The following is a 14,986-nucleotide window of genomic DNA, read 5'->3' as shown; positions in this document are numbered from 1 at the left end:
GTTTCAACGATAGAAGTTGAAGCTCTAGGCAGTTGGGCTATAGGGACATACTCCTGGACATACACTGTTTTGGGTTTTATATCCTCGAGGTAATAGCTCAAGGACTGTGGCTTGAGTGGTAGGGCTAAGAGTAGGTTTCTGTGTTGTGACACTCCCAGTCCCCCAATCAATAGTGTATTTTTTTGTTATCATCCACGTGCATCATAGGTTTATATTACCTTCGATAGTTCTAACACGCATGACCAAAAAGTCTCAAGCCACAACCCCGTTGTCATAACTGACAAAAGTGTGCCAAATTCCAAAAACCGCATTTTTTTTCTTGTTGACACCCTTGACTTGGATAGTACTCTTAGATAGAGATGGATTTCCCAACTGACACCACACTCCATATGACAACAGGTTATATTTAGCCCGCGTGTCTAGCAAAGCGTTATATAGCACTTTTCCATAGGTGCCATTTAGTTCAATAGGGTATTGTAGAGTTGTGTTAGAGTCCAACCAATCATCCTCTATTTCAACGTGGAATGCATATGTAACTCCAAGGTTGGCCTCTCGTTGGCGTCTTATGCGTTGTTGTCGTTCCTTAACCCCAGGTTGATCTTGTATCTTCTTCAACTCTGCTTGTGCCTTGGCTGCCTTTTTTTTATGGATGACACATAGCTCCTCTTGGCTTAAAGGATCATAATATCTTTTAAATTTTCTCCCATTGAGGAATCCAATGGTTTCAACTCCATCAAGAGTCTCCACACAAATGGTACCTTGTGGGTGATCTCACATACTCTATATGGTCCTTTTCCCGCATATTTCAACGTTTTCTTTTTGTTACGCACTCCATACATAAGGACTTTATCACCAACATTGATATCTTTGTTCTTTAGATGACGGTCAAACCATTTCTTCCTCCTACCTTTCTCCATAAGTGCGTTTTGCATAGCCAATTGTCTTTCTTTGTCTAACCTTTCAAGGATATATAAACGCTCAACTAAATCCCAAACTTCTTGTGAAGCTACACGCAAACTAGGAATTATAAACTCCCATGGCATACCTGCCTCTTGGCCTTATACCATTGTGAATGGTGTACAATTAATAGCCACTTTGTAAGAAATACAATAAGCCCATAGAGCTGATGTCAGCTTCAAATCCCAATTTGTGCAATGAGCTTCCACTGTTTTGATCAAGATAGAAATTAAGGTCTTGTTAGTGCTCTCAGCTTGGCCATTTGCTTGTGGATAATAAGGCGTGGACTTGTGGTGGGATATCATGAAGTTTGTCGTAAGTTCCTTTATCACTTCATTTATAAAATGAGTACCATTGTTACTCACAATTTCAAAGGGACAACCAAATCTTGTAATAATGTTCTCAAACAGAAACTTGGCAGTTGACCTTGCATCAGCCTTGCGTGTCACCCTGGCTTCCATCCACTTTGTCACATAGTCAGTGGCAACGATAATATATCAAGATTGAGTGTTAAGAGGTGCCAGACTAATTGGGCGTATAGAGTCTAAACCCCACTTTTCAAATGGTTGAGTCACTTTAATAGGATGTAAGGTCATCTTATCCTTTCATTGTGTGATATTGGAACGTTGGCATTCATCACATCCTTTTGTAAAAAGTGATGCATCCTTGAATAAGGTAGGTTACCAATAGACTGATTGAAACACCTTTCTAACAGTTAGCTCCCCTGAGAAATGTCCTCCGGCTATACCTATGTGGGCTTCTTGCAGTATGTATAAATATTCATCCTCACAAGCACAACGTCTAAGAATATTGTCTTTCCCTAGCTTGTAGGGAATTCCTGTAATTAGAGAATAAGGTTCACATTCTTTTAACAGTTTTCAAGCTATATCCTTACGAAGCTCCTTGGGTGGAAAACCATTAACTAGAAAGTTCACAATCTTCTCACTCCATTCATGCATGGTTTCGATTAGGAACAGAAAAGTATCGGGCAATTCATTATCAACTCTAGTAGGGGATTCACCATTGGGTATGCGGGACAAATGATCATCCATGACATGTCTTTTATCAGGTCTCACCACAACGGTAAAATAAAACTCAAGAATAATTAACAACCATCGTGTAATTATTCCCGTGAAACAAGGTTTATTTATTAGATACAACAAGGCTTGATGATCCACATAGAAAACAAAACTTGTTGGAAAGGAGTCAGTAGAAAAATTTCTTTACTATATAAATCATAGCTAAACCTTCTCGCTCTATAGTGGTGTAGTTTCTTTCAGCATCATTCAATTGATGACTTGCAAAGCTAATGGGGTAGTCCAATTTATGTTCTCTTGGGTGAGCTCGAACACACCCAATAGAAAGTTCGATGCATCAATATACACATGGAAAATTACATTCCAATCGAGCACTCATAGAATGGGAGCGCTTTTCAAGGTCTTTTTCAATGACTCATAAGCATGGTCATACTCCGGGGTCCAGTGGAACTCAATTAGAAGCTTGTACAAAGGACGAGCTATCTCGGTAAAGTTCAAAATAAACCGTCGATAATAACCAACATGGCCCATGAACTTTTGAACTCCTTTATAGTTTCTAGGTGGTGGCAAATCAGCAATGGCTTTAATTTTGCTCTCATCAGTGGAAATCCCATTTTTGGACACTATATGTCCTAAAATGACTCCATGTTTAACCCAAAATTGGCATTTAAAAGGGTTTAAGGAGATGCAATACAATATTCACTTCTCAAACACTTTTCATAAACATGATAGATGTTCTTTCCAAGAAAAATAAACACAAAGGCCATCTAAGAAAGCTTCGTAGAACTCCCTCAAATATTCTCTAAAAGTAGTGTTTATTAATCTTTGGAAGGTAGCAGGAGCATTGGTTAAGCCAAAAGCCATAACACAAAATGTGAACACTTTGAATTCAGTTATAAAAGCCGTTTTAACTCGGTCCTCTAGTGCAATTGTGATTTGATTGTATCCAAAGTACCCATCTAAAAAGCTATAATCTTCCTTTCCTGCAACTCGTTTAAGCACATGTTCTAAATATGACAAGGGGTAATGGTCCCTCCTAGTGTAAGTTCGTATCTTCTTCTTGAGTCCTGGCCATTGTGGCTCATGATGATCTTCCTTGAATTCCTCAGTCTTTGTCAGATCTTGGGTAATGAAAACAGGTTTGGACTCTTCTCCTAGGTCTGCTAACTCTATCTCCTTAACTATCACTGGCATTGATAGGTTTTCTTTGAGCCTTTGTATACACAACCTTATGCTCCTCTGTGGTGTAGGATTTGAAATGATCAAGTGCAGGGTGTAAGTCTGTCGGGTCTTGTTGTTATATGGACTATGATTTCACTTCCACTTATGATGGTTGTTGAGATAGCTCTCTATTTGTCGTCTCCTTACAGTACGGCTCAACTTTGTCTTCTTTGTAGCCTCTAGCTGTGCGATGTCAATGGGTTATGGACTACACCACATAACGCTTTGAAGGTTTCACCCCAGTTATCTACCAACTTACGATGAGCATCACATGCCCCTATATAATTGAGCCATTCTGCTGTAGATTTATTTTTATTTATTCTAGCACGCACATTTGCTCGTTATCGTCGCCTCTTATATCTCTTACTCTTCTTGTCTAATTTTTTATTATGCCCAATCTCTATGAAGAGTCACTAGATGAATCGCTACTTGTGTCTTCTACTCTATTGGATAGATAGTCATCTAGGGTACCACTGGGACTTGAATGGTTTGTCCCCACATTTGCATTAAGATTTAACTGAGACTCTTTGTCCTTAGAGTAAATTTCAATTGATGTTTAGACTCCGAATCGTGTGGGCTATAGTCTTGTGAGACGCTACTGGTTCCAATGTCAGTCAAGCCTTCATCTTGTAGGTCATCAAAAGCTATATGCATTGCTTCTTTCATATTTAAGGGTACGAGTTGTGGCATTTCATCCCCCTCAGGTGTTACCCAGGTTGTCCCCCTATTGCCCCAAGTGTCTATGGTTGCTACTAGGTGGACCCAATCCACATTCTCAGACTCACTCATCCTAGGTAGAACATCCATATAAGGATAATCTTCCCCAACATCAATGTCCACTTTACACGTGTAACAATACTGCAATGGGGTCGAGTGAACTGTGTCAGATCTATGATCAATTACAAATCTATTTCCTAGAGGATGTGCTCAACCAATTACAAGATCCACTCAAAGAACAGAGTCTTGGAACTGCAAGTAGACATGGATTTTAGACCAGTCATGCACCATTTTGCTTCCCTCATGAAAGGACGACCTAAGATCATCTCAAATGATATAATGTGCTTGGAGAAATCCATAACAATGAGGTATTCCTTATTTTGTGTCCAAAGACCTTGATCTTGAGATCTTCTAGCATCCCAATAGGCTTAACAATAGTCCCATTGGCCATGTTTACCACTATGTTTGTGGTCCCAAGGTGAGGTCTTCCCATAGTTTCCCAACCATTTTTAGTCACAATGCTAATCCCAGCGCCACCATCAAGGATTCCTTTCACAATTAATACCTTGGTAGTGATTGGTATGGTCGCATTGAATTCATCGCCTTCAAATTATTGTCCCAACTTGCTAACAGGTATTTCAACAACAGAGTTCTCATCTAGTTTGGGTTGTGGATCCAAATGTTCCTCCTCTATTGGCACCTCCGTAGCTCCATCCATCTGTGTAAATTGTGGTAGCCCGACTTTCAGTTCTCCATTGAGGAAATCTTGAAGAGCTAAGAATAGCTCGGGGTCTCCATATAGTTGGACATAATGGTGGTTCTAACTTCTAAAGGCATAAAATCCATCAATTTGGCAATATTTAACGGCACCTTTTGGGCTTCAATCCCTTGACGTGAAGAAGATGGGATCTCCGTTTCTTTGATAGGGTTAGATAATCCCTTTGTAAACATTCTCTCCAACAAGAAGTGAGTACGCCCACTTTTCCATGACTTGAAGTCACTTTCTTCTTGGATGACACTAGGTATAGCTACGGGTCTATGGACTTTGTGAGGTTGCTACTGCATAGGGAAAATTGTGTCTGTAATCTGGCTCTACCTAGGTGCGGGCTCTAGATCCCTTTGGGTCTCTTCTACCAAACTCTTTAATTGATTGACTCGCTCGATCTCCTCTGTAGGGTTTGGGTAAGTTCGTATCTTCTTCTTGAGTCCTGGCCATTGTGGCTCATGATGATCTTCCTTGTTAGTTTCTTTCCTACTGGTTGTTTTGGTCTCCATGCTTTCACCTGAATGAGAATCCTCTTCAGTGTCATTCATATATACGGGGTCATCACCAGTCCCTATGTTAATATTTGAACTGGGGTCTGACTTCGCTGATTTTTGCAATCTCTTCCTTCGTGTTTTATTCTTCTTTTGAGATTAAGCAATTGATGCCATGTCTCTTTCTTCAAGAATATAATTTTGCTTTTGGAGCATCGATCATCTGAGTACATTTATTGGTAACACAGGTGTCCTTTTTGATGGATCCTTGGTAACCTCAATCAAGTTTAATGCCGTGATCTTTGGCGGATTTGGATTATTCGGACATTCGGTAATCAAATGATCTATGCCACATCGATTGCACATGAGTATTGACATTGTAGGCATGCTTGCTTGATTGGTTTCCATTAGTGTAGCATTCTTTTGTAGCCTAATAGGACACTTGGCTACACGATGTGGACCCCCACACTCATAGAGTTGAAGAGGTGGTCTCTTGGCAGTGTAATTGATATTTTTGGCCTCTTGCTGCAAGAGCAACTACTTGATAGACATGTTTGACTTGTTGTCCCCAATAGTCTTCCATGTTATATTGCGGACTTTCTTCAAGTGCATCAATCCCATAGGCAATATTAGGGTCTATATCTTCCTCACAGCCTTCCAAACAAGCAATAGATAACTCACAACCCACTTGATTCACAGAAGTGATTCTCGATGTGATGGTTGCAGTCCTAGCACTAGAGGTGGTAAGGGTGTTGTTTGAACAACATTTTGGGCCCTAGGGAACAGGTGTTCTGATGTTTGTTTGAGAAGTGGGGCCGGAATCAATGCATGCACTCGAGGTGTGTTTGTCCATGCTAAGGTTGGTCTATTAGCCATTGCGCGCTTAAATACTATGCAATCATTGGCTTGATGACCATTGTCTGGTAAATATCTAGATGAGCAAGGCAAAGAGGACAAAGACCCAAAGAACCCCCCAGATACCCAAGAAAGATATACGATAAGTGCAATGTGAACCCCCCAAAACCCAATGAGAAAGATAAAGGGAAGTTAGAGATAAAATAATGTGCTAGATGTCTGCTACCAGGGAGCACTGGAGTTGTTGAAGTATAGATACACTTGCAAATAACAAACATGACACGGGCTAAAATATGGTAGTGATTGGTAAAAAAATGTTATAGTGAATACTTACGAACTGACACAATGAGAATATACACAAATTATGTTTGTATTACGATGTCTGAACGTAAACCGCTTTTACAAATATTTGCTTTGTTTTTATATCAAAATGGGGCAAGAGAGAGAAAACTTATCTTTGAAACCGCTGCATTGAAACTCGAAACTCGATGGCGAGGCTCAGAGGATTCTCACGACCCTTGGGGATTAAATTTTACAAAGCTTCAATATTTTTGTTAAATTACAAACTTTTACGGAAGTTTGCTATGAGTGGCTATATGAAAACGATAGTGCTTGAAGTGTGTGAATAGCTAGAGGCAAGGAAAATTCACTTTAATGGCGATCATCACACCGTCGCTTGTGCAATTTGATGGTAGTCCAAGCTTCGATGGCTATCTTTGTAATAATGCTTGAAATCTGCGTGTGAAATCAAAAACTAGTGGGAGAGCACTTCTCACCGTTTGACGGTGAGCCACTCTCTCCCCTTTAATTTGGATGCAGCTTCGCTCTCTCTCATTTATGCTTTGGCACTTTAACACGCTCTCTCAACTTCTCTCACTTCCTCCCGAACTCGGCACTGAGAGAACTTCTCTCTGTCTCTCCTCGCATGTTTGTGCTCGGGGCAAAGCCCTCTCTCTCTCTCTCTTCCAATCTCTCTTTTTCTCTCTTTTAAGCCCATATGGAGACTCTATCTCTCTCTTTCTATTTTCTGTGAGGACCCTCCCTTGAAGGGGGTTTCATATATCAAGTTATTGGTTCTCTTTTTATAACAAATTAAGTCTGCAAAAACAGAGAGCACTTTCTCTTTCTCTCTCTCTCTCTCTCTCTCTCTCTCTCTCTCTCTTCGTCGTCAACAGAGGGAGACCCTCATAGGAGCTTTCACTCTTCCTTTTGATTTTGCTCCAACCCTCGAGGGATCGCTTTTTCTCTCCTTGTATGCCGTAGAGAGCTACAGGCTCTCTTTCTCTCCCTTGCTCGATTTCACCGCCCAAAGAGACTATCTCTCTCTCTCCTTGTTTCTTGGCAACCCCTGTTTCCCTCTCTCTGGCTCTTGGCAACACACAAAGGAGCCCCCTTTCTCCCTTGGCTATGGCTCACAGGGCAAAGCCCTTATCTTTTTCTCCTCGTTCACAGCAAGGTTGAGCCCTTGTCTCTCTTTATTTTTCCAATACAAAAAGATGATTTCTCTCTCCCTTTAATTGAATACAGAAAGTGTCTCTCTCTCTCTCTCTAACTCTCTTTCTATTTTTGGTAACCTACAGAAACCTTCCCTCTCTCAGGTTTTGACTCAAAGCAGGGCAAAGCCCCTTTCTCTTTCTCCCTATCTTTCTCTCTTAGATTCAAAAAATAGAGAGGCTCTCTCTCTCTCTCTCTCTCTCTCTCTCTCTCTCTCTCTCTCTCTCTCTCTCTCTCTCTCTCTCTCTCTCTCTCTCTCTCTCTCTCTCTCTCAAACAATGCTCACAGCGTGCTCTACTAAGCAACCGGCAAAGCACAAATGGAACTCCATCTCCCTCTTCTCTCTCACGAGCAGGCACGAGCCCCCATAGGCATCCCTTCGTTTTATTTTATTTTGTTATCATGCCTACTCTAAAAACTCCAACCTTATAACTTTGTAAATGGAATAAGCACTTGAAATCAAAATGTAAACTACAAGAAGAATTTTGGTATTTCATGTTGATCCGTGTCGCGACCATCATTTGCGATCCTTTTGTAAAATTTGAGTTTCTCAAGCACTACAAAAACGACCGACCTTCCTTGACCAGGATTAAGCACGGCAGCTCAAACAATCACAATATTGACAGTGATAATGCTGATGCAAACAAATGCAACATAGTGGCGGTGACAAAAGTGCGTATGCATGCCATGGTGCAATGATGTGGGGATATAAAGATATCATTTTCTCTTGAATCAAAATGCAATAGTGGCATCCTACAGGGAAAACTAGCCTGCTAGTGTGAACCTAGAATCTTTGGTTAGACTGGTGCCTTATCCATTAGGCTACAGAATCATAAGAAAATGGCACGGATCAATAGTGAGAAAAGTAATATCAGAAAGGTGCAAATTCTATGAGTAATGGATAAGATGAGGGAATCAAATGTGGTAGGGTGGGTGGTTTGCAAACTCCTAAGATGACTAGTTAAGCCCTCTAATCCCAAGCATTTAAAATTTTGAAACATATCCCAAGGGTCATCATGGATGGACGAGGCTGTCACCAAGGAAGTATCAAAATTTTGGGTGAAAGATCTAGATAGGGCCATCAAAGCGAGGGAATCAACAACACGGTTCTCTTGACGAGGCAAAAAGGTAGGGGTGGAAGAGGTAAAATGGGTGAAGAGGTCACGGGCTAAAAGGCTATAGTAGTGCACCAAAGGGTGAAGGGTGTGAGCATGGCCATGAAATTAGCATACCACAAGTTGTGAATCTCCATAAATATGAACATTTTTTTCTCCCAAAAGAAGTAGTGCTCTCAAACCAATCAAAAGTGCTTGATACTCTGCAATATTATTACTCAAATGATTTCCCAAAATAACCTGCAAGCAAATAGCATCCCCCTTGGGTGGGTATAAGACAATACCACAACTTCCAACCTTCTCTTCACCGCGGCAAGCTCCATCAAAGTAGAGAGACCAAAGAGAAGACTCATCACCATCATCTGCAACAAGGAACAAGATCAAATCCAATAAGGTTTAATTTTATCAAAACTGGTTTTCGTGGAAAACCATATCCCATCCATTTCTGCAAGTTGGGCCTTGTTCCTAGGAAAGACCTTCACAATATGATAAGGACCGGACCACACATGGCTCAACTTCCCGGGGAATAACTCATGGCGTGCATCATATAAGAGAACTAATTGCCCATCCTCAAAGTTGTAAGTTTTAGCCTCCTTGCTCTTTGTTTTGTTTGACGCTTCTTTGCTACCTCTTGGTGTAAATAGGCCCTCAACCTCCACTCATCTAGGTGCTCTAATGTCCCCAACCTCTCTTTCAAACTCTCTTCCAAAGGCAAGTAATGTGCATGCATAAACCACAAAGTGGCAAGCTCGTGCTCAATTGGTAGCACACACTCTTGACCATAGACCAAAGAGAAAGGAGTACCTGTGGCCTCCTTAAAAGTAGTGTTATATGCCCACACAGCCGCTGGTAGTTTCTCATCCCAATTCCACTTGTTCATATCCACCGTTTTTCTCAAAATACTGACTAGAGTCTTATTAGTGCTCTCAACTTGCCCATTGGTAGAAGGATTTTAAGGGGTGGTTTTATCATGTCTAATGTTAAAATAAGAAGTGAAATCCTCAAGAACATCATTTACAAAGTGTGTCCCCCTATCGGATACAAGTTCTGCTGGTGCCCCAAAACGAAAAATAACATGCTCAATCAAGAATGAAGTAGTAGTACGTGCATCATCACTCCTCACCGCTCTAGCCTCAGACCATTTTGTCAAGTATTCAGTTGCAACTACGATGTAGGATTTCCCATGCTTAGATGTAGGAGTGATAGGCCCATCATAGTCAATGCCCCACTTCTCAAATGGTAATGTGTCCATAATAGGATTGTTAGGGTGCAAATGACTCTCAAGGCGGGTGGCTCTCTGGAAAACATCGCACCTCTTACACCACTCAAAGGAGTCCTTAAACACACTAGGCCACCAGTACCCAGCTCTCAAAATCTTCAATGCAGTCAACTTCCCTGCGAAATGCCCCCCACATGCACTATCATGACATTCTTTTAAAATATGAGGGATCTCTTCATGTGCAACACAACGACGATAAATGCCCTCAAACACATTTTGATATAAAGACCAATCAATAATGGAAAACTTTTGTGCATGGATAACTAATCTTTTCTTAGCAGCCTTATTCATGTTTGGGAAAAATTCTAGGGTAGGAAAATATTGAGAAATTTGGTCATACCACTCTCGAGAAGGCTCAATGAAAAGCAAATGAGGTTCATGCACATGAGAGGCTCATCAACACATGGAGACACATCAACCAAGCAATCCACAAGCTTTTGCAATGCAGGAGTTTTGGATTTAAGTACATAATCAAAGGTTTGCAACTCAACAAGCCATCGCATGATATGTTCAGGGGGCTCCAACTTATTCATCAGAAGTCATAATGAGTCCTTTGTCACATATTTAATGGTGTGTTGTATGGATAAATATGTGCAAAAATTCCTAGCACTCTCAACATATAGCTAAACAAGCCCATTCTACCCAAGTGTAGCGTGTCTCTGCATCTTCAAGCTTGCGACTATAATATGCAGCAGGATGCATTTTTTTAATCATAAAGTTGGGCAATGAAACTAGGTAAAATTGAATGTGAGCAAGCAAAAATAAATGAAAAGGTTTGGAAGCATCTGGTGGCTTGAGAATAGGGGCCTTAGCAAATGCACTTTTAAGGGAAGAAAAAGAGGTCTCTTGAGGTGTCCCCCAAATAAACTTTTTCTCAACCCTCAAAAGGGTATTAAGTGGTAAAATAAGATGAGCCATATCTTTAATAAAGCGGCTATAATGCTTAGCATCCCCAAGAAAACCCCTAACCTGGCGAACAGTGGTAGGTGCACAAAATGCAAGGAGGGCTTCAAACTTTGTAGGGTCCATAGCTATCCCATGTGCACTAATAAGGTGTCCCAATAATATGCCATAGGAAACTCCAAACGCACACTTGCGAGCATTCAATGCAATGGAATTCTCTCGACACTTTTGAAACACATAATGGAGGGCTTTAAGAAAATTTTCTCGAGTGGTCCCCACACCTATTTCGTCCATGAATATTTTGAGAAAGTCTATAAGGTCATCACAAAAACTCTCATGCTTATACTTTTGATAAGATGCCCGAGCATTGCATAATCCAAGTGGCATGACATGATATGCAAATGTCCCAAAGATGGTGGTAAAAGTGGTTTTAAGCTTATTTTCATCAGCTACGGCCATCTATTTGTATCTTGAGAACCCATCCATAAATCCATAAATCTCCCTCCCAGCTAAAGCATTTAAAATCTGATCAATAAAAGGCAAAGGGTAGTAGTCTTTGATGGTAGCCTTATTAAGCTGTTTATAATCAACACATATACAAAGCTGTTTATTTTTCTTAAGTACAACAACAATAGGGGAAACCCACTCAGTGTCATCCACGGGAAAGATTAACCCAGCTTCTAAAAGTTTTTTTATCTCCATATAAACCCCCTCTCTATAATGCTCCGGCAACCGATGTTGACATTGACGCATAGGAACAACACCATGCTTAAGTGGGATGCGATGCACAACTAACTCGGGTGGGAAACCTTTCAACTCCGTGTAATCCTATGAATAAATGTCCTGATACTCCTGACATAAACAAATAAACTCCTCCCTTAATGACGACTGGAAAGAACCCCAAAAGCACAACTTTGTCCTCCCCTTTTATAGCAACCCTCATAGTGTCTTCCTCTCTAGCTAGAGGTGGAGTCTCCACGTTTTCATCAAGGGTAATCTCAATAGCATCAGGGTAAATACAGTAAGAACTAGGTGTACAAGAAGAACTAGGTAAATACAGTAAGAACTAGGTGTACAAGAAGAAGTAGAACTATGGTCATCTTCAGCATCACTCTCAATTTCTGAAGTAACCCCAGGACTCATAATAGAAGAAGGGTAAGCTCGTAGAACTATCCGTGAAGATCCCCTACCCAACAACAATTGTCCTCTACGGATATCAATGACACAATCGGTCTGCCATATCCAAGGTCTCCCCAAAAGAAGCTGGTACTACCCAGGTCCCGGACTAAGGTGCAAAACATAACAATTAATCTCCAATGTTCGGCTTACCACAGTAATGGGAAAACCCTAGATGAAACCCTCTGCACTCACAGAACGGTGATTGCCCATGTGTAAACCAGTAACAAGAACCCCATTAAAAGATAACCCAAGCTTGGAAAAGGTTGTGGAACTCAAAACATTGACGTCCGACCCGCCATCAACTATAGTATGTGGGATCACAAGTTGGTGGGTCATGCACTCCACTAGGGGACACTCTCGCGCAGCAAGGACGGAATCCACCTTCTGAACAACAGGAAGAATAGGACTCACCCTCTTTGAAGAACCCAAATCTCTACAGTACCTTCTCAAAAGGGCACGGCTAGAAGGAGAAGTGAGAAGGTATTGTGGTAGGGACATGGTAAACTCCACTCGATTAAGAGCAACAACAAGGTCAAAAGAAGGTATAGGAGGGAATAAATTACTTGGGGTAGGGTGAATACAAACATGACGAGGTTGGGGCAAAGGGTTGAAAACGGAAACAACAACATGGGTGGGTGGGTGGGTAGCAACATCGGGTGTAGGGTCTCTCTCCTCCTCAACAATTTTCTCTTTTACCTTTCTTGTAATGTCATGCATAGGCAATGCAACAGAATCAATCATATTAACTGATGGATTATTGGTTGTTGTGGGTGCCAAACTAGAAGAAGCCATGGTTGGAGAACTAGGAGACCCCCTTTGTAAAAGTGTCCAACTAGGGCCTGGAGGTCTCTCATTCCTGCTAAGATGGTTCATGGGGCCTGGCGGTGGTATTGTAGAATTGCTATTCATCATGTGATTCATCTTATTATAGCAATTTTCTTCAGTATGCCCCTTTCCCAAACACCTCTCATAAGTGCAGATGACTGTGGGACAGTCTTTGGAAAGATGCGTACGCCACAAGCACGACACACAATCTTAGTGGGATTAGGCTCAGGGCGGCGAGCAGACAACAAATTTTGTTGACGCTTCAAAAAGTTCACATCTAGAGTCACAGCTTTCATGTTTTCATTTAGCTGGTTCATGTAATTAGTCATCATGTCTTTCAAGTCCCCAATATTAGATGCAGTGCTCTCATAACCATCCCCACCCTTGTGATGCATGGAAGGTGCAGTAGTAGAAGTAGATTTAGGATAAGTCACAAAAGGTTTGGGAGCGTGAGGAACTGGTGCTAGGAGATGTGGAGAGGTGGATGAAGAGGAAGTGTCTATAATAGGTGTGGGTGCTGGGAGTGAAAGAGGCGATGGTGTAGCTTGAAGCTGGAGTGGGGTAACATGTGGTAATTGGAGAGGCGGTGTCGATTGTAATTGGGGTACATAAGATGGGGATGGTAAAGATAAACTAGGAGTGGACATGGGTAAAGAGTGTGGTGCTAGCCATGAGTAATACGATGGAGATGGTGTCACAACTAGTTGTGGTCCATAAGTGCACCTATAGGAACTCTCGAAATTAACAACAGATGTGATAGCAGTATTTAAATCTTGTGGAGCCTGAGCCCTCACTAAAATCTGAATACTAGGATGCAACCCCCTAAAAAATGATTCCATGATGGTAAGCGGATCAATGTTAAAAGTGGGAGTATAATGTTCGATAAAATTCTTGAACCTGGTGGCGGCTTGCTCGATGCTTTCATGCGGATAATTTTGCTTAAAGGAGCGTAACTCCTCAAAAAATGAGAACAATTTTGGAGGTTTGCGAAAAGCGGCTACAAAGTTTTGCTCAAAATTGGCAAAACTAGGAGAATTTGCTTGCTGCTTGGAAAACCAATTTGAAGCTTCCCCTTTAGTGTGGTGCTAAAATAAGTCATTACATGTCCCTCCTCAACAATATGTGACGTCAAACAAGCAATTTTAAAATTGTTTACATGGCTGCACGATCTTCCAAGGGCAACCCATGAAATGTCGGGAGTGGGATGAGTGGTGCATCAGGTTGAGAGAGATAGCTGGTAACACTAGGGGCAACTGGATCGCAAAGGGTTGAGCCATGATGGAAATATGGACAGAAAGTGAGGTACTCGACGGACCTTTTCCTGGTGGAGTTGATACTTTTGGAATCTGTTGTTGTGAAGGAGTTGCAGGGCTAGAATGCCCTTGTAATTTTTTTTCCTTTTCCCTTCTATGATATCTCTTAGCTCACTCACTCTCCCTAAGATGTTCTCGCCACTCTTTATCACTGTGCATACGTCCCCTTCCAAGTAGATTCGTGTCGTGGAACCTCGACTAAGTCAAGGTCGCACCAAGCATGCCACTGTCTGGTAAATATCTAGATGAGAAAGGCAAAGAGGACAAAGACCCGAAGAACCCCCTAGATACCCAACAAAGATATATGATAAGTGCAATATGAACCCCCCAAAACCCAATGAGAAAGATGGAGGGAACTTAGAGATAAAATAATGTGCTAGATGTCTGCTTCCAAGGAGCGTTGGAGTGGTTGGAGTATAGACATACTTGCAAATAACAAACACAACATGGGCACAAATATGGTGATTGTTAAGTATGGAGCCTGATTTACTCCTTGTAAATTTTTGTGTTAAAAAACACACATTTTTAAGGCCTCCATTATGAGGAGAAGCCATCGTGCGTGAAGAAAAATAACTCGCCAGAAAATAAAATCACGCGCCGGCAACCAAAATTTTAACGCCCAGTCTCAAGCCAAAATATTCCTTTTCACCGGAATATTATGCTCGGGACGGCGGCCGGAACGTGGTCAGAAAACCATCAATCGGTTGGCCGATAGTCAATGGCCGGTGGTCGGAAGTCAATGGCCGATGGCCAAATTCAAAAGCGGACTTGTCTTCTCAAGGGCGGCTACAGATGGGCAGATTGGAGGGTCCGATTTGGACTTATCTACACAAG

At 41.5% G+C, this 14,986-nt stretch overlaps 1 protein-coding gene across 1 annotated transcript; it reads right to left on the bottom strand.

Annotated features, from left to right (window-relative positions):
* Positions 1-12,931: 12,931 nt before the first annotated feature.
* LOC147464229 (uncharacterized) lies at positions 12,932-13,678 on the bottom strand. The gene has a single exon (XM_086508566.1). The coding sequence runs from the start codon at positions 13,676-13,678 to the stop codon at positions 12,932-12,934; it is 747 nt and encodes a 248-aa protein (XP_086364692.1).
* Between the last annotated feature and the right edge of the window lie 1,308 nt (positions 13,679-14,986).

The sequence above is a fragment of the Adiantum capillus-veneris genome, chromosome 1 (assembly GCF_014529385.1).
Source record: "Adiantum capillus-veneris isolate H3 chromosome 1, ASM1452938v2, whole genome shotgun sequence".
NCBI classification, from domain to species: Eukaryota; Viridiplantae; Streptophyta; class Polypodiopsida; order Polypodiales; family Pteridaceae; genus Adiantum; species Adiantum capillus-veneris.
This window is presented reverse-complemented; position numbering and strand designations above follow the sequence as displayed.

Coding starts and splice junctions, on each gene's coding strand:
- LOC147464229 (XM_086508566.1), bottom strand. CDS start 13,678: ATGGAATCATTTTTTAGGGGGTTGCATCCTAGTATTCAGATTTTAGTG.